This window comes from Cyprinodon tularosa, unplaced genomic scaffold, assembly GCF_016077235.1.
Source record: "Cyprinodon tularosa strain WSP-4 unplaced genomic scaffold, ASM1607723v1 ctg12, whole genome shotgun sequence".
Lineage (NCBI taxonomy): Eukaryota > Metazoa > Chordata > Actinopteri > Cyprinodontiformes > Cyprinodontidae > Cyprinodon > Cyprinodon tularosa.
The window spans coordinates 3,602,289-3,627,201 of NW_024038003.1; the positions used below are offsets into that span (position 1 = coordinate 3,602,289).

General features: G+C 37.7%; 1 protein-coding gene across 1 annotated transcript in view; it reads left to right on the plus strand.

The window, feature by feature from the left end:
- Positions 1–17,414, plus strand: part of ca8 (carbonic anhydrase VIII) — a 29,700-nt gene extending 12,286 nt beyond the window's left edge. The window contains exons 5-10 of the mRNA XM_038271575.1: positions 431–526; positions 5,269–5,331; positions 5,416–5,464; positions 8,179–8,291; positions 12,939–13,130; positions 16,869–17,414. Of these exons, the coding sequence (XP_038127503.1) occupies positions 431–526; positions 5,269–5,331; positions 5,416–5,464; positions 8,179–8,291; positions 12,939–13,073 (456 nt within the window). The 3' untranslated portion in view covers positions 13,074–13,130; positions 16,869–17,414. The remainder of the gene's footprint in view (positions 1–430; positions 527–5,268; positions 5,332–5,415; positions 5,465–8,178; positions 8,292–12,938; positions 13,131–16,868) is intronic.
- Positions 17,415–24,913: the final 7,499 nt, after the last annotated feature.

The following is a 24,913-nucleotide window of genomic DNA, read 5'->3' on the forward strand; positions in this document are numbered from 1 at the left end:
TAGCTATTTTAGTATAGCTCAGTATTTGAGATATTGCATCTGAAATGCATGTGCAGATGTGTTCAATGAACCGAAAAGGTATGTTTCCTCCTTTGGATAATTTCAACACACTTTAAAATGAATTAAATTTTGTTGTATTTAATACCAGACAGTAAAAAAAATGTATAAAGTGCATTCAAATGTGTCTGTTTCAGCTGTACGCAGTAGAAATCAGTGAATTATTTTTGTCCCAATTTCTATCTCCTTTTTTCAATGGTAAATCAGCGTGTACCAATTTGCTAACACTTTTCAGCATTTAATAGTATAGCAGTCTTTTCTTGACAGAAATTACAGAAGTATACTTATCTGATGAATTTGCACTATTGTTGTGTAAAAGACTTGTAATAAACATTTGGTTACAGGTTATGTTTTGTTGTCTTTTTGTGCACAGCTCCATCTGATTCACTGGAACAGTACTCTCTTTAACTCCTTAGAGGACGCTCTGGGGAAGAAGAATGGAGTCCTCATCATAGCACTTTTTGTCCAGGTAAATATCCAGTCATGTGCCTTTAACTGTATTTGAGACTGATTATCTTTTTTTGAAACTAAAGAAATGTTAATGTTAGTGCTTTATTCGGGAAACATTAAAGGAATAGTACACCCAAAACATGATTAGCCTTCATTTTCTACTCACCCCCATGCTGAACAACACTCTGGAGTACTTTTTTGATATCTCAAATGCATCTGGAGATCTGGGAGACTTCTTGCTGTCTGCTGACATTCAAATAATGGAGGTCTATGGTGACCGAGACAGAAAGGTCCATAAAAGTCCACAAAAAACGTGTCAATATTCCTCCATACTTCTCGTCCAATGTATTCCAAGTGTCCTGAGTGGGTAGCATCCAGAATTTACTCGAAACGAAGTCATTTAGAATGTTTTTAGAGCATAAACAGTAGTGTATAGTATTTCCTGAAAGCGCGCACATGCGCGCTCACGACGCTACGGAAGCCGACAGACCAAACCAGCGCATTCAGCTCGGCAAAGAACTCATGCTCTTCCTCAACACTGAAGTCCTCAGACATTTTTCTTTCGTTGTTTCTTTCTTTGCACAGGTAAACAGCACATTTCTTCTTCTACGCTTGCATTATTGGCGGAGCAGACGCTGAATGCGTACTTTCATCTGGTTTGGTCTGCCGGCTTCCGTAGCGTCGTGAGCGCGCATGTGCGCGCTTTCAGGAAATCCTATACACTACTGTTTATGCTCTAAAAACATTCTAAATGACTTCGTTTCGAGTAAATTCTGGATTCTACCCACTCAGGACACTTGGAATACATTGGACGAGCAGTATGGAGGAATATTGACACGTTTTTTATGGACTTTTATGGACCTTTCTGTCTCGGTCACCATAGACCTCCATTATTTAAATGTCAGCAGACAGCAAGAAGCCTACCAGATCTCGAGATGCATTTGAGATGTCAAAAAAGTACTCCAGAGTGTTGTTCAGCATGGGGGTGAGTAGAAAATGAAGGCTAATCATGTTTTGGGTGTACTATTCCTTTAACTACTAGATAATATAGAATACGGATAAACTACAAAGGCAAAATTAATAAGATATGGCAAAGTGTTTTTAATGATGCTGTGGAATAAGAGAATTTAGATAAATTTGTAAGAATAAGAGGCCATTTTTGATATTCAAAGCGCCTTAGCTGAGACCTCTTGATGTGGAGGAGAATGGGCTCTACGCCTGGATGAACAGAGCTTATGACCCTATGTCCAAGGGAGTGCCCAGCCACCCTGCAGGGAAAGCTGATTTTGTATCTCGGATCTTTTTGTTTTGGTCATGACTATAGATGAGGGGAGCAACATAGACCAACACATAAATTGAGTGCTTTGCCTTTTTCGCTCAGCTCCTTCTTCACCACAACAGACTGCTCTGTTTATCTGCCGCTCTATTGTCCTCTTACTGATCAACAGGACTCTTGGTCCATCACCAAGCATAGACTCTCCTCCATCCTGAAGGGGTCAAGCCACCCTTTTTTGGTTGAAAACCAAGGCCTTCTCATTCCGGCTGCTTAATACTCTACTGCGAACTGTCCTAGTGCATGCTGTAGGTGTTGGCAGGAGGGGTCTGCCGAACCAGGTCATCTGCAAAAAACAGGGATTTAATTTGCTGGTCCCAAAACCAGATCCCCTCAGGCTCTTGTCTGCACACGGAAATCCTGTCCGTTAAGGTAATATACAGCACCGGTGAGGAAGTGCAGCCCTGACAGAGTCCAACTTTCACCAGAAACAGGTCGGACTTAATGCCGCCAATGCAGACCAACTCCTGCTCCACTCGGATGACCCCTGGCAAAGGGTCCACCGTGGGGGACACATTTAAATGCTTCTCAGCTTCACAAAACACATGCCTGGTTCGGCAAAACACATTTGGTCCCGAGGACAAAATCCCATAAACTCTCAAGCACTCTGCAAAGGGTGCAGAGCTGGTCCGCTGTTCCGTGGCCAGGACGAAAACCAGAATGCTTCTCCTAAAGCCAATGTTCGTCAATCTGCCAGACTCCCCTCTCCAGTACTCTGGCATAGGTCTTCCCAAAGAGGCTGAGATGTGTGATCCCACTGTAGTTGGAACAAATCCTCCAGCTCAACTTTATACAGGGCAACTTCTTTCCCAGTCTGCCAGTCCAGGGGCGCTGTCCCCAACCTCAACGCAATGTTGAAGAGGTTAGTCACCCATGACAGCCCAACAACATCCAGAGACTTAAGGTACTCAGGTCAGGTGTTATCCAAGCCTTTACTAATGTGGAGTTTAGCACTTAGTTCCTTCTCCCACCACGGAAGGTGTGTGAGCCGGGTTAAGGTTCCACTGCCAATGTCTTCATTCAAGGTCAGTTGATCCCCACTCCCACTAAAAACAGTGTTAGCAAAGCACTGTTTCCCCCTGTGGAGTTGCCGGATGGTTTGCCAAAATCCCTAAAAGGCCGACCTATGGTCTTTCCTAACTCCTTCCAGGTCTAAGTTCTTATCTCTGCAACCACTCACGCAGCAGCATTGGCATAACATTTCCTTCCTTTCCAGCTTAAACAACTCTTCATAAAAAGGTCATTGTCAGGACATCAGGCAAAAATGTTTGATCTTTTCTTAACAATCAAGGTAATGTAAATCTATAAAAGCATCGTGTCAAATGGAATGTGTGACATCAAAACAAATCCTGCTTAGGAACCCTTGGACCACCTTTAAATTTCTCTTTCTTTTTTATTCATAAATATATTTCTAATACATTGCAATATTTATGTATGATGTTAAACACCTTTCTAACCTCACTATGTAAATGAAAAAGGCACAACAATATGGCCACTATCAGGTTAAATACATGAAAATGACGATCTCTTCATCATGGTACCCATTAGTAAGCAGCATGTGAATATTTTTTCCTTAAAGTTAATGTTAAAAGCAGGATAATAGCAGAAGCGTAATTACTTCATACACATAAGTTATAGTATGTTAAAACTGCAGGTGATGTGGGGGGTTCCTGGTCTCCAAAGTCATTATCTATCCAAAGGGGTTTAAGGAAGGAACCATCAGCAACAGGGTCATCATGACCAAGGCTCAATGATGCATGTGGGAAGTGGAAGCTGGCCCATCTTTTCCAGTCCAATAAACAAGCAGTACAAACTTTTTAAGAATTTAATGCTAGTTCTGATAAAAGGTGGGAAGAACACAAAGTGCATTTCTTATTATGTATGCTGCTGCATCGCTGCAGACCAGTCGAGGGAGGAAAGTAGACTGTCTGGTCAAATGCATTATGTTTCTATTTACATCTCTTGGATGATATGGCGTGTTTGCATTGCTTGCCTGGAAAATGTACAGCTTCAAGATGCATTATGATGGTTTATATTCCATTGTTCTGGTGGATAACCTCAGGCTCTACACTATATGCATGGTTGCTTTGACACATAGACCCTACCTAAGCAACAAACAATGAGCCTTTTCATGGAGAAGTAAAAACTGCCAGATTTCGTTTGATCTAGCCCCTTCCAGGCATCCACAGGCTTCCAGGAGGGTTCAGAGTCTGACTGGGACCAGAAGCATGACCAGGTGGTCATGCACAGGAGCAGACAGGATCAGGTGCAGACAGGCAGGCACAGTGGCAGAGAGTAGCCGAGACAGGACGTAGGAATCGGAACTTGAAGCAGGACTTTAAACTGGTCTCCGCCCTAGAGCCAGGCTTACTTAGATAAAAACTGAACCTCCCCCCATAATGAGCCAAAAACCCAGAGGACTCCGCGGGGGAGGAACAGTGGACAATCAGGAGACGAGACAAACACTAAAACCCTCTTTCTACTGGCAGCTAGGATCCAGGACAGGAACCATAAAATAAAACTGAACAGAAAGACTGACAGAAAGACAAGTAATGATCTGGCACTGAATGCTCAGGCTGAACTGAAGATAAACCAGAGGAAACAGGTGAGGGGAATAAATTATAATTGAGGCAGGGAAGGAAGAGGGCAGGTGAGAGGAATTACTAATTAGGGAGGAGCAAACAGGCCAGATCATTACATAATCCCCATTACTTTCTGAATCCTGTCAAACTGTTGCTTTAAAGATTTAGTTTGCATTGTTTAATCACTACCTGGTTATTTTAATAAACACATTTTTTTCATAAAAATATAATATTTCAAGTTTCTTTAAGTTGTGTTTGGTTTTAGCTAGGTGTTTTTTTATTTTCAGTTCGTGTATTCCTGAGAAATGGTCTAAATCTCCACCATATAACATATTTTGAAAGATTTGTTCAAAAAAATAACATTAGTATGTTCTTTTTCTCTTTTTGGCACTTTAAGAGTTTCCTTTATCAGTTTAAATCTGCCGGCTAAAATATGAATTTAACTGCTGAGTAGAGACCATTGCATTCATGTGGGATCCGCTTTCTGCTTCTTCTTCATGGCATTCACTGATAACAATCCACGGCACACCTGCAGGGAAATACCTTGGCTCCGTGATGACCTTAGTGGTGTTGCTGGAGGAAAACGCCTCATTCTTCTTTTGAACCCAAACTTTCTGGACCTGAATTCTCGGTCTTTCTTTTGACCTCATGCATCCTGTTTTATACTAAGCTGACCTTATTCTTATTCACTTTTCTTCCTGTCAGATAACACAACATAGACTTATCTTTGCTGTCAGCTGCATTTTTCTCTGCTGAAAATGTAGCTGAACTCTAGAAACAGTCATTAACACCACTGATAAGTCTTTGCTGAAACCCCCATTTTATTCTTTTCTTTTGTTTTATCAGATTGGCAAAGAGCACCTGGGTCTAAAGGCCATCACTGAAGTTCTCCAAGACCTGCAATACAAGGTGAAAGCAGTTTAATGCTGAACAGGAGGGATTAATTGATGCGTTAGGAGTGTAACTCTCCTTTTGCTACTGTATTTCCTTCAGGCGAAGAGCAAGATAATCCCATGTTTTAATCCAAACACGCTCTTACCTGGTAAGATAAAATTAATTGATATCAAAGTTGCATTTTCAGGTGAAAGTTTAATTTGACAAAGTCATGCAAGTTAGCAGCCCAATAGAATAGCATATGGGAATAAACTCCGCTTCCAGAGTAAATTACAGACACATAGAGTGAAATAATTAGACCTATAACAGGATTATACAATTTTAGAGCAATGTAATAAAATTGACAGCTTTTTTTTTAGAAAGAACCTAAATGTACCTAAATTATTATTATTATTCTGTAAACCAGAAATGATTAAAATTATACATACAAGCTCAAAATTCAGACATGATCACCAGTGTTTGTATGAATCCTATTAAGCAATGTGGACCGTCACTACATGCCTTTTGCAGACATCCGAGAGGTCTGCTGATGTCTGCACAATGCTGACTGAATATTTGACCACTTCCTTAGAATAGCTGCAGTTCAGTTGAAAATGGTTGTAGGTATTTCAAAAGATCCAGATTTGTCTGCTTTATCAATTTTGAAAACAAATTTAAGACTAAATCTCACCCAAAAACAGTAAGGTTTCCTATTTGTTGTTACTAACTGATTGAAAAAAAAAGAATATTTCTTTCCATTTTATGAATTAAAAAGCAAAATGCACTTTGTGCCTGCAGTCATATGCGTACTTGTCTCTCTCATGGGACGGCAATCTCAGACGCCCAGACCTCCCTCTTCCCACACACCTCCTCCTCCCAGTGGGTCAGCGTGGCGCACCCCCTAATGGAGACATCCAGGGGGATCAAATTCCTGAACCACTTTAGCTGAGACCTTATCTTGGAGGGAGTTATGGGGTGTGCAGAGAAAGCCGCTTCAGTCCCTTGTATCTCAGTATTAAAATGAGATATTAGACTATCTGTGCAATGTTTAAATTGGATGCAAGTGCTAGCAAAAAATTGATAACAAAAACCAGCAATCATGTCAGAAATATCATTTCTCCCAGTTGGAATTCCAATTTCAGGCAGCATTCCTATATCTTTTATGGCTGAGTATTAAGAAAATCCAACCTCTTAGTACAAAGATAATGCAGGATAAGAACATTATGCCAGCACACACGGTGGTGGCAGAATAATGCTAAGGGATTTTGTTAATCTGGTTGTGGGAGAAGTTCACTCTTGAAACTTTCTTAATTCAAAGCAAATCATTGAACTATTCAGAGCAATAAAACATGGACATCATTTAATTGCTCAAACAAAACAACAGTCATAAAAACACAGTCGAATGTCCACTGTACCTTCTGAAAGGGCACTAATTGCTAAAATCAGGTTCTATACTATATCTCTACCATCTGAGAGTTTCAACATCTAGGCAGAATTTTTAATAACCACAAAGGTTCATCTGTAAATGGCTAAGGGGGATTTTACCTAAATTTCATTCAGGGTGTTAATTTGAGCTCATACCTATTAGTTCAAATTTAAATCACTGCAGTTGTATATTTGATTATAGGTGTACCATTGAAAGAACAGTTCAATAGGAATTTTTTTTCTGCTGAGTGAATGTAAACTACTGAATGGGACAGTTCAAGGCTGGAACCTGCAGAGATAGCTGTTTTCCGTTTCTCACTATCCATATTTTCTTTCAATGAAAAAGAATTCTTTATTATGTTACCATGACAATAAAACTGTTGTTTAGCACAATAATTTTAAATTTGGTCCTAAAAGGAACAAATATATGTGAGGAACATTTCCTAAAGGGACCTAAAAATCCAAAATGGCTTTGATAAAAAGACCAGAGGTCAAGTAGTAAGCTGTTAATGAACTATCAATGCTTTACAATATGGCAAATAAATTATTAGTTTGTGCGAATCATGATTATCCTCATTTGCAAGCAACGCAATAACTTATACATTGAATTTGTGTGGTTTTTGTTTGCTTTACAAGTTTCAGGGAAGAAGAAATCTTTGAACAAACCATCCACTATTTAAATGACATAGGAGGAAAGTCAGTGGTTGTACTGGGAAAGGGAGGGTCAAACAAGAATATCTCATATCAGATCACACCGTGTACCGGTTGTAATTTATAGTTTAATTAAGCCATCTGTTCTTGTAGCTGCACTCTAACTTGCTGCTTTCCTCCCTTTTATTATAACTTAATCCACGGGATTAATTCTTAAAACTTTAACCAATTTTGTATGTCAAAATGTCAACGCAGGGTGGAGGTTGGTTGAGGATCCAAATGCAAAGATTAGGAGGCTGAGATGAGTTTTGCTGATTTAATGAAAAACTGATTTAATGAAAATCCAAGAACAAAATACTAGAAACCAAAAAGCATGAGACGTCAGGGGACAACACACATGAGTAGCCAAGTAAAACTGAGACACCGGCAAATGGTAACTGAAGAGGAGGAGTATGTATGAGCGACAGAACAAAGACTGGACTAATCAGTTGATAGGGGGCAGGTGTGGATAGAAGTAACTAGAAGGGTGCTGGGGGACAGGAGACCGGCACAAGGGGACCAACATGACCAACAAAACAGAATGGCATAAATAACTGAAAACTCAAAAATAAGTCCAAAAAGGAAAACCATAACACTGAACCTTTAATAGATGCCAATTCATCCCCATTTGAATGAATTCCTCTGAACATGAATCGATCTGTTTGTAGATATTTCAGAAAAGTAAAATAGGAAAAAAAGATCACATTCCTACAAATGCCAATACCCTTCTTTAATTAAGGATTAGTGTGCTCTTCTTTTGATAATCAGACCCGCTGTTGAGAGACTACTGGGTGTATGAGGGATCACTGACCACGCCTCCTTGTAGTGAAAAAGTCACCTGGATACTCTTCCGCTATCCCCTCACCATCTCACAGTTACAGGTAAGTGGTCAATGTTAAGAAATGCTGATTCTGAAACAAGCAAAACAATTCTGGCTCTCTGATCTAGAACTGAAAAAATGCAAACAGTATTTAGAAGTAACAACATTACGGCATAGGACTTAGCAATGTAAAAACTGATTGTGGTCAGCCAGCATAGGGTTAGCCTTTCCTGAAGACCGTGCATTATTTATTTGAGGACATTCGTAAAGGAATATGCAAGCCATTGTTCTGCATAAGTACATCAGAATAAGTGTATAAATATTACAAAAATCATCAAAAATGAATGCCTTATCAACAAGAGTTCAACAAACCTCTGAAGGGAATCAAACTCCACTTCTGTAGAGACAGGGTCTTGTATTTTCAGATGACACCCTGGTTCAACACACCTGAATCCAATGGCTAAATTATATCCATACTTTCTAGAGTCATGAAAATGGACAAAATTATTTGCTTTTGGTTGGTTGAAGCCCAAACACGTAGACTAACTATGTCTCTTGAGGTCCGATGATTTAAACTCCTAATATGAAGCAGCAAAGTTTGCTGCATCTTTAGTCTTCATGTTTCCTGGGAGGAATCTATTTTCACAGCTCATTTTTCATTTAACAGACACATTATGTTTGAAAACATGACAATAACTAACCACACATGTTGTATGCGAGACAAATAGAGTTAACAGATAGATTACTACTAAAGACCCGCTGCTAGTTTACGACATTCCCCATCTGGTGGATGGAGGTAACAACACAAAGGCAGAATGGGCTTGATGGTGCTCTGTTACAATGAGTCATTTGAGTTTGTGCAAACTATAAGTTTCTAGATGAAAAGGCTGGTTAAATCAGGGTTTATTGTCCAATTTGAGTCGGTGCAATTTAAAGTTGTCTGCTATTACAGCTTGGTCTCTTTTAGTTATTTACTGTTAAGGTAACAAAAGGCTTTTATGGTTTTTTTTCTTCAGAAATTCGAATGAAAATTCAAATGAAAATAACTTCATGTGACAATTTTTTTGTTGGCACACAAAGAATTGAACTTTTATTTTCCAAAAGCAATCCAGAAAGAATTTCATCTTGTCATTTTATCTAGTCCAAAGACTTTAGAGTAATTCAGTGAAAGTGAAGTAGTATCCAAAAATGCGCGTTAAGGACTGTTTATAGTGTTTGAATAAAGGGGCCGAGAACACATCCTTGTGGTTCTCCACCAGTTGACATGGTTATGTCCATTTTTACAGCTTGCAAGTGGGTATAACCATTTTTGTGTTGTGGATGATACAAATGGGAGGAAAGTGTTAATTTGATGTAATATTTGGATCGTTAAAGGCCTCTGAATGGGTTGAAAGTGGAATACAAGACTAACCAGACAAAGGGACCTAGTGAATGCAAGTGCTGAAGAAACAGGTGCAGCAGCCTGGCCACAGAGTCGTCTTTGTTCCTTTTAGTCTCGCTGAGTCTATATGAGAGAGACATTTATTACCTTAGTGAATATGTAAGTAAGTTGCTTCTTTTAAAAGGGTGGATACTATAGCAGTGCAGTATTACAGACAGAGTAGTAAAAAAAGGAAGGTAATTGGCATGGAGTAGGTGAGATGCTAGCAAGCTGCAGAACATCAGCCTGTTCAAAACAAGCAGGCTGAAGCCATGCATCAACCCTGCAAAGAGTATTGTCTCTTTTGGGTCAGATGGAAGGAGTGATCTTAGTCATTTATGAGTACACGTCAAACCAAATATGATTTTCCATACTTAGTCTTAATGATATACAGAGGCCTATCTACAGAGCAAAAGAAGGTAACAACAATTATATCCCAGCTGTGACTCTGATGACCGAATTGCCTTCTGCTTTGTTTACTCACTTTAACTTATAAAGCGTTATTATTGATATCCTTTAACAACTAAACCTGAAGCATAATCTAGACCTATCTCTGACTTATATTATCTTAGAGTAGCATGAACTCAGAGTTTTCTGGCATTCACCACAGCAGGATCCGGGAAGCCTTTCCACCCACCACCAATCAATAAGTCTGTCATGTTGCCTTTGATTGATCTAAACTTTAATTCAACCTTTGCCAACTCGTGGCTTTCTTCCAAAGGGTTTCTGTAATAGATGAAGGTGCTAACCCTCTGACATTTATTTATGTCTTTCATCTTGGCTACACTTTGGCCTGCTGACCCTTTGAAATGCGAGCACAAAGAGTGAATTCTGGCGGTCCTGCCTGAGGCAACGTGGGTACACAACAGCAGAGGAAAGCAGGCAGAATGCGAAGACAAAAGCTGCTTTGTTTTAACACAACCTACAAAAAAAACATCCATTTATTCAGACAAAAAAACATAACATTGAGCAAGTTTTGTTGACACCAACATAGATGTTTGGATGACATAGGTTGTTAATTAACTTGTGCCAGTTTTCCTCTGTGGTTCAACTTAATGGAACAATGAGAAGCTGCTCAGATGAGCTATCAGTGGTTCCTGATTTCAGCTAATCCGGATATGGACTAATAAATTATGACTGACTCGCTTTGATAAAGTGATTATTTCCAAGGCAACTCCCACTGTTATAAAACAGATCTGGATATGTGAATGTCAGCTGGTAGCATAACTGATGTTACTGTTATTAAGTAATAAAAACATAATCATCTCTTCTTCTCTTGGGCTCATCAGGTTCTATAAACCTTTTTGGAGAGTATAAGATATGAGCAGTTTATCCTGAAGCTGACACTATAGATTTTCTTTAGACTAGAGAGAATAACATTTAATATTGGATAAAAAAAAAAAAGACAAATTAAAAGATAAATGGAGTTTAGTTTATCATAACTTATTTTAACTTATTATTTTTATTTTTTTTATTGTGATTTCATTGCATTTCCTTCTATGTAAATACTTTTGTACATCAAAGGCATACCCCAGGTGCTTCATGTCATGTTTAATGATTTGTTTTTTCTTTTTGATTATTTTTTTTTTCATAAATAAGAAAATAGATAAAAATAAAACCAGCATACAAGTCAATACATGGAACCAGAGCTTGATGATCTGTTTCACGGTCTTTCTCATAATTGAAGGTTGCTAGCTTGCACCTGGTCAAGCACATTCATTTGAATTACAAAAGGAGAGAGGAAGGTTAATCTAGCAATTATTTAAAAATCTTGATCATCCATCCTTCGCTGCTTATTCCGTCAGGGTGGCAGTGGGGCCTGTGCCTATCTCTGGCACACTATGGGTGTAATGGTCATCTGTCTGTTACATGGCAAAACAGAGACGCACAACCATGCACTGACACTCACAACTGCAGACAATTTAGAGAAGCCCATCATCCTAACAGTTATGCTTTTGGACTGTGGGAGGATGCTGGAGTACCTGGAGAGAACACATGCATGCACAGGGAGAACATACCAACTCCATCGAACCAGGAACTTTCTAGCTGCATGGCGATAGCGCTACCCACTGTTCTCTGTGCACTCCAAAATCCTTATCTATTTAAAGTTTATACACAATAAAATCTATTAAAAGCACATGGCCATTAACGCCTAATGTGATGTTTAAGGATTACTGAGCTGATACTAAATGGTCTTGTCTACCTAGATAACCCCTCTAACCCAATTCATCATCACCGCCTATCTATTCAGTTGGTGCAAATGCTTACAAAAAAAGATTTTTTAGAAAAAATAAGGAAATTGTTAATCCTCATTGAATAATATTGCACTAAAGTCCAAATCTCTTTATGAAGCCTCATGTAATTCTAGATAACTGGTGTAGTAGGACTTCCCCTCACTGTCTTAACTTGTGGGAAACAACCTGTCGGGTTTTTTTTGACTCTGTGTTATCTCTCTGTCATGTTCATATATTTCTGTGCATTTTTTCTGCTCTATATTAGGAATTTAATTGTCAGTATTCTACTCTGTGATCATGCATACGTATGTGAGTAGCGTGAGGTGCACAGAAATAAATACACTGAACATCAGATATATACTTACATTGCTTATTTAGTAGCATGGGGCTTTATCATCCAAAAAAAACACCAAAGCCTCGCAGGTACTGCCTTCTTAGAAAACGGACTTTAAACATCCGGCTATTATCCATTATTAGACGACGGTAAGCATGTGTGCTGAGTGGGGGTGTACTCATAAATGTCAGACAACGGTTGCCATGCTCACAGGATTTTCACTTTTAGAGGGTGCTGTAAAAGTTTTCAACGCCAACCAGTGACAAATCAGTTCAAGTAATGCTGTTTGTTTTAGTGATGTGGCTGAATCTCTAAGGTACACGAGTGCAGAAGTGATGCAGTCTGCAGCTGCTACAAATTCACATGAAAAGGAAGTATCTTTTTGAATCTTTCTGTTTATGGATCGGTTTTAAACATGTTGGCCACACAGCAGAATATAAAAAACATTCTTAGCCTGTTCCTCTGCTCAGCTTATGTAAGCAAACATATAAAGCTTGATAGAAACATGTACTACGGTGACATGCTATGATTAATTCAGTTTTTCATGGATATTTTAGAGAACTGAAAGTTTTTGTTAAAGGAAACAATCCAATAGTGTCATTATTACCCTCAGATTCCCATGCAGGTGCAGTGCGTCATGTAGGGAACAGAAAGACACAAGGCCGTGACCTTTTTTTCGTTATTTTTTGTACCCAAAATATTCTGCCTTTTTGTTTGCAGATTGAGGAGTTTCGGAGGTTACGGTCGCACGTCAAGGGGGCGGAGCTACCTGAAGGAAATGATGGGTTGTTGGGGGACAACTTCCGCCCCACCCAGCCTCTCAGTGACAGGACGGTCCGCGCTGCCTTCCAGTGACTCTCCCTTTCCTGTACCATCTAAGTAAAACTCTGGGACCTACAGATGCAGAAACAAGTACGTAACAGTTTCAACAATGAGCTCAGCTGTGTCCTGATTACCGAATAATCTATAACCGTTTGAAACCCAGTTAAATGAAAACTTTTTATAGTTTGAACTCAAATAACTTGTTTGTAATGTCATTTTTTTAATCATGAAAGTGCTGTTTAATGCATCGCCTATAAAGATTAAAAAACCCAGAACACGTTCCACTTGTCACGACACACCATTTCCAGTGTTATTCATCTGCTCGGCACATTACCTCTCAAGGGACACGTTTTTAATGGTACAATGGTACATTGTCCCAGAGGCAACGGATCAAGCCCTGGAAGAACTAACCCAGTTCACTTACTAATCTGGGACAAGGTTCCAGATTTAGCTCAGGAGCACTGCGTCAGGAAGACAAGGCAGAGTCAAACCCAGAGATACGATGAATAGAGACAGCAGTACATATTAGCTAATTCCATGACTTCTAACCAAGAGGGGTCAATAAGCAGGTAATTTTTGCGCTGAAAGCTGCAAAACAGGAAATGTAAGTGCAGGAAACTATTTAACCTTACAGATCACTTATATCTTTGCTTCTTTTGTCTGTTTCAGTGGTTGTCTGGTTTCGGTTTTCTTGTGATTACAGCGGCAAGTCTTTCTGAGTATGTCTCTACCATCTCTGTACATCTAGTGACTGAAGTGTTTGTCCATTCGCTTTTGCAAAATAGATCACGCTTACTAAGATTAGTACAGAGAGTGTTTGTGAGAAGCAATATTTTCAAATATTGCAGTAGATTTTCGATCTGGGCCATTTTGACACATGAATATGTTTTGTTTTAAACCAGTCTGTTGTAGCCCTGTCTTTATGTTTAGTGTCATTGTCCTGCTGGAACGTGAACCTCTGCCTCACTCTGAAGTCCTTTGCAGACTTAGCAGGTTTTCCTCCAGGATTACCCTGTGTTTGGCTCTATCCATCGCCCGTGAACTCTGACTGAGTGATCTGCAGTGTTAGTTCTCCACCATACATAAAGTTTTGCATTTTTTCCACAAACGTTCCAATTTTATCTCATCTGAGCAAAACATCTTATGTCATTCTGTAAAAGTTAAAAAAGCAATCCACTGGACTTGGTTTCCAAAGTTTGAAATCTTGGAAACCAAGTCCAGTGGATTGTTTTTTTAAACTTTTACAGAATGACTATGACCTGGATGACTGAGCATCTTTATCAGCAAAACATCTTATAGTTTATGGTTTTCTTGTAACCATGGCTTTCTTCTTACCACTCTTCCATAAAGACATATTTTTGTGCAGTGGACCACTAATAATTGTCCCATGGACCGATTCCCCCGACTCTAGCTTGGGATCTATGCTCTGCATCCAGAGTCACCATGGTTCTCTTGGCTGCATCTTTGATCAGTATTCTCCTTGGTCAGCATGTACGTTTCGGTGGACAGCCTCGTGTTTGTAGGTTTACACTGGTTCCAAACTCATTATTTCTAGACGATGGACTGAACAGTGCCCTGAGATGATCAACATTTGGGAATTCTTTTTATAGCCTAAACCTGCTTGAAACCTCTCCAAACCTTTATCATTGTCCTTTCTGGTGTGTTCCTTGGACTTCATGTTTTTTTGCTCCCCAACATCTTATCTAACCTCTGAGACGATCATAGAGCAGCTGTATTTGAAATGAATTTAGATTATACACAGCTGGACTATATAAAGTCTTTTGCTGGACTATATAAAGTTCTTTTTTGCACTTAAAGAAATGAGGCTGAATAATTTTGCACTCCACTTTTCAGTTTTTTTATTTGTAAAAAACAGATTTAAAACATGTATAATTTTCTTTCTACTTCACAAATGTACACCTCTTTGTGGTGTTAAGACTTTGTGGTAGTAATCTGACATGTCCAAAAGTTAAAGGGGTGTGAATACTTTTGCAAGCCGCTGTAAATCAACTAGTCTTCCCACTGAGCCAAAGCAACTCATAGCCCTGAAAATCTAAACTTAAGGGTTCTCCTGCATATATTTGGTCATTGGATTCATTGAGAACCTCAGACTATTTCATGCTGATGCTGACTGTAGATGGCAGCCGTATTCTCTCAGGTAGAAATAAAAGAAAGTCAGAATACCCTGACTTTTAATTATAACAGTAAATAGGAGTTTATTAACATCCTTCTAATACTTCCTGTGGTGCAGTTTACTCTTACTGACAATATAAGGCATCAGGTAATTAGAAGCTGAAAGGATAGAAGAAAAAAAGACTCTTTTTGACAGAATCCCCTCATATAGGGTTGAAACTTTAAAAGTCATATACAGAGAAAACAGTTGCAACGAGAGGTACCAACTACGGTACCAGAAATACATGGCTCCTAAAAAAGCAAGATGCTCCAGGTTTTCTTTGTTATTCATATTTCTACACATTACCCTGAGCCAAAGTACAAATGAAATAGTACATATCTTTGATTCAAGCTTTTTCTACCCACAGACACACACCATTGAAATGGTAAAGGATTTATGTTTTTAAATCTTTGTTTAAACCTTGGAATGTGATTTGAGGAGCTTGACTTTTGGACACAACCTAAATAAATTCACATTACTTTGTGTTAAAGGGGCAGCAAGATGGAGAAAGAAGGGCTCGGTTTAGGTGGAAAAAAAGAGAAGCACGTTGAAAGGAAGGAGGTAGAGGGTCTCTGTGATGACGGGAGGCGGGAATGCAGAGGACTGAAAAAGGAGGAGGCCAGTGGAGCAGAATGGGAAAAAACAACAGAGGGTTATTGTTGTTGGAGGGAAAACTGATGCTGATGAGGTCCCAGCTGCATAAGTCCACCTGAAAAAAAGAACCGTGGATGAGGCAGGGGAGGACTAGTGGGGAAAAACATCCACCCTCTATCAAACAAGTCATGCTTTTCTCAGTGCAGGTATTCAAATGTTAACCTGCGTACAGCCTCGTAATGATGCTGTGACCATAACAGCAAAGAGGTTCGTTAGTTTCCTCCCTTTTCTCAAAGATTGTAATGCTGACATTCAACTCTATCTTCAAGAAACCCTCAGAACATACTCTTGAAATTAGATTTTTATTTTCGCTTTGTAAAAATAAAAGTAAGAGGAATATCAGGTGGTATGATTGCTGCTGAAGAAGCTGACCCTCTTAGAAAAAGCAGATTGGATCATAACCAAAAAACATTATATGGATATATTAAGGCAATATCTCAAGACAAATTCCAGGAAGTTAAAGCTTCAGTTTAAATTGGTCTTCTACAAGAACAGTGACCATGAGTGTTGCATTAAATTACTTTCAAAGTAAATTTATATAATAATCATAAGTTAAGAAATTTATATAGACAGAAAAAGGACATTTTCTAAAACCTAACTAACCTAAAAGAGAGGAAGTTTTGTCTTATCTAACTATATACAGTGAGAGGAAGGAGGTCAGATCATTAAAAATAATTACTCAAAATAATTTGGGAGATTTTACTGAGCTTTTTATCTTTTGTTATCTGTTTTTTAAAAGGCTTGCAGGCTTTATGTAAAGATGGAAAAGTTTCCTTTTTCTCTCCTCTATATGGTTTAATGTGTGACACTGAGGTAAAACCCCGTTAAGCTGTTTTTGTTTTCCCCTCTCAGCTCGATAAAGGAGCAAAACTGCTGCTGAAAACGTGGGAGTCATAAAAAGGCTATAAAGGCCTTCTCTATGCTTTTTAGCCCCAGAATGGCTGCTGGGCACATCTGGATTTCTCTAAATCAGATCCATGTTTTTCTTTCTTTCTTTACAGTGGGAGAGAAAACAGAGGAGTGAAGAGAGGAGTGGAAACAGGAAGAAGGAGGGGAAATTAGTGTGATAACAGACCCAAGGCAAACTGAACATGGACAGAGGCTTTTAGTATTACACCCTTAATGTGTGTCAGCGCGTGTGTAGCCTTCTTTTCCTCTAACGTTTCTCTCTCCTCCTATTCTCTTTGCTGCTGGTTCGTCATCCTTTTCATGTGCATATTTGTCTTACCTATGGTTTAGGCGCTGCTGTATCTCCATGCTATGTGTGTGTTGTGACTAAAACGATTGGAGGCTTCCACAATCTGCTAATCTTTGCTGCAACAACAGGAGGAAGTGTTGACCACAGATGTTAAAGAGGCCAAAACACACACAGCTTCACACATCATGTTCTATATGCTTTGATTCATATTTCCTCACTAACTCTACATTTTATCAGCTAAGAATCAGCCTATTTTTGTTCCTATTAGGCCTTAATTAATAAATTTAAATAAAAACAAATGTATTTGGAAGGTAAACTGTGTATAGAAATAAATTACTTTAAAAATCAGTATTCCAGCTCAATTTCCTTCTTCATGTTCAATAAATTGCTGTGAATACATCTTCACCCAATCATTGGCTTTTATACTGACTAAATTATTTCAGTACTATTTCTAACATTTCTGCTATGTTTAAGCGAAAATTGAAGCAAAGGCAAAGATTGGAAAGACTGTATGATTCTTGTTTTACGGTCCTTTTTTTGTCACACTGAGCAGGTAAAATTTATAGCTGCCCAATCAAGTTAAATAGATGCAATAAAACTGCACTTAGGTTCTCATTTCATCCTCTAAATATAGTTTTGCCATTAGCACTGCAGTGCAGAGATAGAGGGACATATTTTCTAACAGGTGAGCTTCTGCTGATGCAGGAACTGCATCTCTCTGTTTTCTGGAGTACAAAGATTTGGGTTGATTTTATTTTTTTTTTTCACTCGATAGTTGCAAATTTTAAAACCAGATGAATACCTTGTCTTTCCCTGATTCAAATATTTAAAACATGTTTAACTGTAATCAGATTGTACGATTATCATATGGTGTCTATATGAATATGTACTGCACTAATATGTAATTGATTGTCCGAATAAAAATAGGAACGTGTGTGCTTTTTTGACCCAGTCGCTTGTTCTTTCTTCTCTGCTTCCTCTTCCTGCTCCTTATCACTGAACATGATGCTACAATTTCTTTTCATTTCTTTGACAGATATCTTTTGTTTTTAAACTGCAGCCTTTAGTTGCACAGCAACCACCCTATCCACAGACTTATGTATTTATTGGTGTGAAGGTCGAGGTTTGCATATTGCAGCTCATTTGTTTGAAACATGACTTGCAAGCATTGTATGAAATTACACAAATTCAGGAAAAGATCCTGTGAAGACCATCCACGTTTATTCACATATTATGGATTGGTTATTAAAGTTCTTCAAACAAAGAAAATATATCAACATCATATTTTGATTTTGTTAAACCATGATCTCATTCTGAGTATAGAAATAGGTGTGTTGGTTGAATTTGACCGTGTAACTATTTGCATCGCTTCCTAAAAGATCTGAACTTTTATCGTGCATGTTAATTTATTCAAGCACATTTCTCTTTGTCCTTTATGTGCCTTTTTTGGAAGAGCACTTAAACTTCCTTGTAAAATCTTAAAGTTGATCTTAATAAAATTTGTTAATAGTTATTTTTTTTTAATTAATTGGAGTTTTTCCCTGAAACAAAGAAATTGCATTCATGTTTTTAACAGATTAACACAACATTTCTTTCTGGTGTCAATTGGGCACCAGCAGGTTAACTGATTTAGGGACAAAGTAAAAATGATGAGCAACATCTAAAAAACATTCCAGCTCTTCTTTTTTGAAAAGATGTATTTTAGCATTGGATGAATAGGTATTTTTTTCTCTGATAAAGGTCTGAAGGCTGCTGTCAGCAGTGCCACATTAAAGGAATAGTACACCCAAAACATGATTAGCCTTCATTTTCTACTCACCCCCATGCTGAACAACACTCTGGAGTACTTTTTTGATATCTCAAATGCATCTGGAGATCTGGGAGGCTTCTTGCTGTCTGCTGACATTCAAATAATGGAGGTCTATGGTGTCCGAGACAGAAAGGTCCATAAAAGTCCACAAAAAAACGTGTCAATATTCCTCCATACTGCTCGTCCAATGTATTCCAAGTGTCCTAAGTGGGTAGCATCCAGAATTTACTCGAAACGAAGTCATTTAGAATGTTTTTAGAGCATAAACAGTAGTGTATAGGATTTCCTGAAAGCGCGCGCCTGCGAGCTCACGACGCTACGGAAACCGCGGCAGACCAAACCAGACGAAAGTGCGCATTCAGCTCGGCAAAGAACTCATGCTCTTCCTCAACACTGAAGTCCTCAGACATTTTTCTTTCGTTGTTTCTTTCTTTGCACAGGTAAACAGCACATTTCTTCTTCTACGCTTGCATTATTGGCAGAGCAGACACTGAATGCGCACTTTCATCTGGTTTGGTCTGCCGGCTTCCGTAGCGTCGTGAACGCGCAGGACATAAAAACATAAGGTCTACACTTATTCCTGTGCAAAGATTTTTCAAATGCTTTCTCTAAATGTAGTCTTCTGTTCAGTTGGAAAATCACAACTGTAGAACTTTTGTTTGCTCAAAATAGAACAGGCTGCAGGAAAACTAAAATAAGGATTTTAAAATACAAAAAAACAGGAATCGGAGAGAAACCTGTTCCCCATGGCAATTATCTGTACTGGCAACCCTTCGCTATGATCCATTATAGCAGAATTTAGATGGCTCCAAAAAAGGATGTATGCATCAAAAGATGTCCAGATGAAGAACCTCTTAGATATCAGGTACACCTCTGGAAGTTTAACTGCAGAATAGCAGAATTGCCCATACAGTGTCTAGAGGATTTGCTTTATTAGATATCCATAAATAAAACTCACAGATTTAATCTGTTAAGTAATAAATTCAAGATCATACTGTATCACTTTTCAAGCTGATCCCAGCCGCCTCTCATCTGTGCAGCTACACTGCCATCTGCTGTTAGAAGGATCAATCATCAATCAGGCCCCACTGCCACAGATAAGTGACTGCAAAGTCTGTTCAGCTTATGTTTTATGTAAAACCACAGAAGAAACATGTATGTTGATTAATCAGTGAGGTGCAAAAACAATCAAGGCTGACAGAGGATAAAATCAGGGGACCTGCTGACCGACAGAAATAACCTGGAGTTGGGTGAAGTTCTTCCTATCTTTGATATAAATCGCAAGTTCTTGTGATTTAACAGAGAAAAATTGAGGCATATCAATGGGGGAAAAGCTTTTAGTTCTTTTTATAGAAAAAAGATCTGCAGATGACTTTTGGTGTTAAATCGTAACTTATGTCCCTCCTTAAATATATTATATATCACTCCAAACAAATAAAAAAATTAGCTTAATTGAAAATCCCATACGTAACTGAAAGATTAAAGAAATACGTATAGAAAACATTATTCTATCCATGATCAGATGATCATAGTATCAGGGTTTGGTTGAGGTTGGTTGAGGACCCAAATGTAGAGATGAGTTTGCAGATTTAATTGAGAACTCCAGAGGCAAACATCCAAAAAATACAGAAGAGCAAAAAAAACAGCAGATGCCATTAAGAGTCACACATGGGGAACAAGGATACAACAAAGCAACAAAACAAAAAGAAACCAGCATTGAAGAGGAGGTGTATATATGGGGAACAGATCAAAGAATGGTCTAATGAGCTGATATGGAGCAGGTGAGAAAGGAACTAACTAGAAAGAAGGCAAGGAGAAAAGAGACTGGCACAAGGGGGCAACAGAGAAACTGACAGAAAACAACTCCAAAGACACAGAATAACAAAGAAACTAAAAAAAAACTTAAACAGAGTGCAGAACCCTGACACATGGAAGCTACAAATTAGCTAAAGTATTTTACAGAATGTAGAAATAAGCATTTTGGGCAAATTAGCAATCATTCAATTTAGTAAATTCATTAAAAAAAAGTCAGAAATTATATTTTTTATCTTGCTCCACCATTTTCAAATTTATTCCATATAAGTGTGGAATTAACTGTTTGACCATGATTTGAGCTCGAATCACTCTTTCATTCTTGTTCTAACATACAGCTAGTAGGGCGTGTGTTCATAAACAATATATACCGTAACAGCCAAAATAGTATCTGATTAAACAGGATATTTTATCACCCTACCGGGGAGGGCAATAGGCATCTTAAAGTATCAGAAATATTAATTCCCAGCTTGCTGGGAATTTAATATAACAGTTATCTACATTAATATGGCATCCAACCTGGATGGGAATTGAATACAATATAAATCATCACACCACGGTAAAGGTACTTAATACATTTTGATGATGCATTTTTGGTGGTAGGTTTATCCATCCATCCATTTTCCGTCACGGGTCGTGAGAGGTGCTGGTGCCAATCTCCAGCTGTCTACAGGCGAGAGGCGTGGTACACCCTGGACAGGTCGCCAGTCCATCTCAGGGCAAAACAGAGACAAACAACCATTAATGCACACACTCACACCTAAGGTGAATTTAGAGAAGCCAATTAACCTAACAGTCACGTTTTAAAAATAAAAATCTTTAATAAACAAACAGGATAATATCTTAATATGTAGAGTTTTCAATCAAAAGCTATTTTATTCTTGTGACAAACTGATTCAAACATACGTCCAGTTCCAGCTCTGCCAGCTTATAGGTAAATGGGATGGAGGGTCTGGATGCAGAAGCAGAATGACCTACAGAAGAGAAGAAATTAGACACTTATTGCGCAGTGAAATTTATTACACTAATAGTACCATATTTGGTTCAGGCTGCAACTTGAAAAAGAATATATGTAATAGCAGTGGAGGGAGTATTCCAGAATTGTGACTTCAGTTATTTAATGTTTTCAATATGCTTGGTGAAAAGATTACATTTTAGATGTAATGGTAAATTTATCTGTTTTATTTTAAAGAAGCCATGTTATCTCTTTATTTTCTCCTTCTAATGTCGTTACTATTTTGTTGTGTAACTTTTTTTTTTTTTATTAAATTTTTTAAGTTCACTGGATCTATCAGAATTAGTTTTGAACAATCATGTTTTCACCTTTAAGCCATGAATTTTCTTCCCTTCTGTTAATAAATCGCTCCATGGCTGGCTGATGAAGACTTTCCAAGCATTAAGGGCTTTCTATTGGTTTGGTGGAACAGTCAAATTTTCTAGGGAGAAGTTAACAAAATCCCTAGTTGCACACATGGTCAATCAAACATGATTGGTCCATGATGGATTCCCTTTTTTTCAAATTTTAATTACTTTTTAAAATTGTTTTTCAAAAGGAAAACTGATGTATGATCTTAGAACCCAGTCAGAATATTATGAAGTTGAGTGTGATGTTACATTAAGACTTAACAGGCTTCGTACGAATAATACTGTTTTTTTTTTTTTTTTGCTTTTATAAATAAATGTGTTCAAATTTAGTTTTTCTGCAGTTTTCTAATTTTTACAAGCAAATCATTTATATTGGAGAAAGACACTAACACCATTTGAAAAGAAGAATATTTTCATATATCACAGTGACAGTAAAACATTGCAGTAGAGCAAAGGTGGTGGCTAAGTTACTTCAATTACTAGAACCTTGAATTCCGCTCTCCACAAGAAAATCCTGGATAGGGAATAACAGGCTGTCAGTTTGTGAGCTTGGCACCACCATTTTACCTTCTCTTAATAGCTAAAAAAAATAAGGCTTTTGGACGGCCTATATATATATATATATATATATATATATATATATATATATATATATATATATATATATATATATATATATATATATATATATATATATATATATATATATATATATATATATATATATATATATATATATATTATATTATATTATTTGAAAATATGCATATTAGATTTTCATCTATTGATTATCTATCCATGCAGGGTCACAGGTTACCACCACCAGTGGTCATTGGGGGAGAGGCACGGTACAGGTTGATAGTCTGTCACAGGAAAGCACACAGAGGCTCACAATGAACAACAATGTCACACTCACAGCTAAAGGAAATTCAGAGGAACTTATTAGCATAACAGCCATTCTTTTCTGATCTGTAGGGGGAAACCAACGTATCAGGATTTAAACTCCTCCAAAATCCATGCAGAAAGAAAGCAATTGTACTACTAACCACCAGGATGCAGCACCTGTATTTGGTTTCTAACGGAAGAAAAAACAACTACTGTGCAATAAAATGTGCTTTAAACCAACCACCTCCTGCTGCACAGGATGTTTTAAACCCAGTTCTGTTGTCCCAGTTTAAACATATTTACTCTGCTCTGCTTTTAGAGCAGTGATACATACAGTTGTAGCCTCCTTGTGATTTGCTGAGATTTACTCATAAAAACATAAAACCCCAGTTAATATAGTTCACTTAATTCTAACTACTAATTTTACTCTCAAAGCTTCATTGTTCATCGGTGGGTCATTAAAAAATGAAGTGCATTAATTTGACATAAATAGCTACAAAATATTTTAGAAATATTCTATTTAATCACTTTGAGAAATTTCCTGCCAGGTTCTCCTAACACCTATTACTGTCCACCTAACGTTTCTGCAGACCCATTCACACCAGTGCTAATAGTAAACAGTGTCTTGTCTATTCATAGGCCTGAGGATACCCACAGAAAACATCTATAGACTACAAATTATATATTTTTTATTTTTGAACTTGGAAAAGTTTAGGACTTGACATCATAGCATTATTTGAATAATTAAGTTATTAAAAAAATGGGCAAAAGGATCTTAAAAAAATCTTAAATTGATGTTTTCCAGTTTCATTGGCTGTAGTGGCCAGAGGCGCATCTAGACAAAATTTACCAAGGGGGTCAGGAGGAGGCAGAGTTTTTTAATGGGGCCTCAGAAAAAAAAACTAAAAACATTGCATTTTTTATGTCATATTTTATCATATTTCAAGGAAGCTGCAGAACCAGAGAGCACCTGAGGTGACATTTCATGGTCATTTAGTTCGATAAAATGTTTATGCCTGTGCAAATTCTTAGTCAGCCGGCTCTTGGCAACAACAAAAAGGCTTAAATTGGAAGGCAAAATATTTTCTGCACGCCAGAAGAAAATTTGTATTTCAGGTTTTAAATTGTTAATTTTTCTTTACCTAAAACATAGAAAAATCCTTAACACGGGGGGAAAAAACAACCGAAAGTTGTTATTTTCAAAGTAAATAACCTCTTAAAGTCAACTGCATTAGCTCACCATTTGACGATGGGCAGCCAGTGATGCAACACCATGGACCCAGCTGCTTATAAATCTAATAGAAGACATATTTTCCTCTGTTTATTTGAGTAAAAATGTGGTTGCCTTCAATTGCGATCTTGCATTGTGATCTAAGGGAAGCAGACTTTAAAGATTTGAATATGTTAAATATTGGTAATATACATGTATATAATGTACTGCAGCACTACGATTGTAAAAGCTAAAGGGGAAAACTTTATTGTTCATAAGATATTAGTTCCTATCTCTATGGTCAGTAAAACAAATTGGACCAAAGAGAAATATTGAGTTATATAAAATATTATGTTTATAGTCTTTGGAGTAAAGATAAAATGAAGCTTCTTTTTAGAATATTATGTAAATCTATATTCATGATTTAGGAACATCTCATATTTTTAACTTATCTTAGATGAAAATAGTTTTAATTAAATCAGAATTAAAACTTGAGTATAACTGTTACATTTAGCTGTTTTAAACAAGATTATTTTTTTTAAGTTGGTTTAAAATAAAATATATCAGATGAAAACTGTGATCTTATCTCAATGTGACTGAAGCTAAGTTTTACCTAAATGTTTGAATCGTAATAAAAAAAAAATGGGTCCAAGGGATCAATCAGTTTGTTCATATTATCATAAGAAATGTATTTAGTAGGATGTCCACAGTACAGGGGCCCTAACAGGGGCCAGGATCAGTTCTACATGGACATGGACCCCTGAAA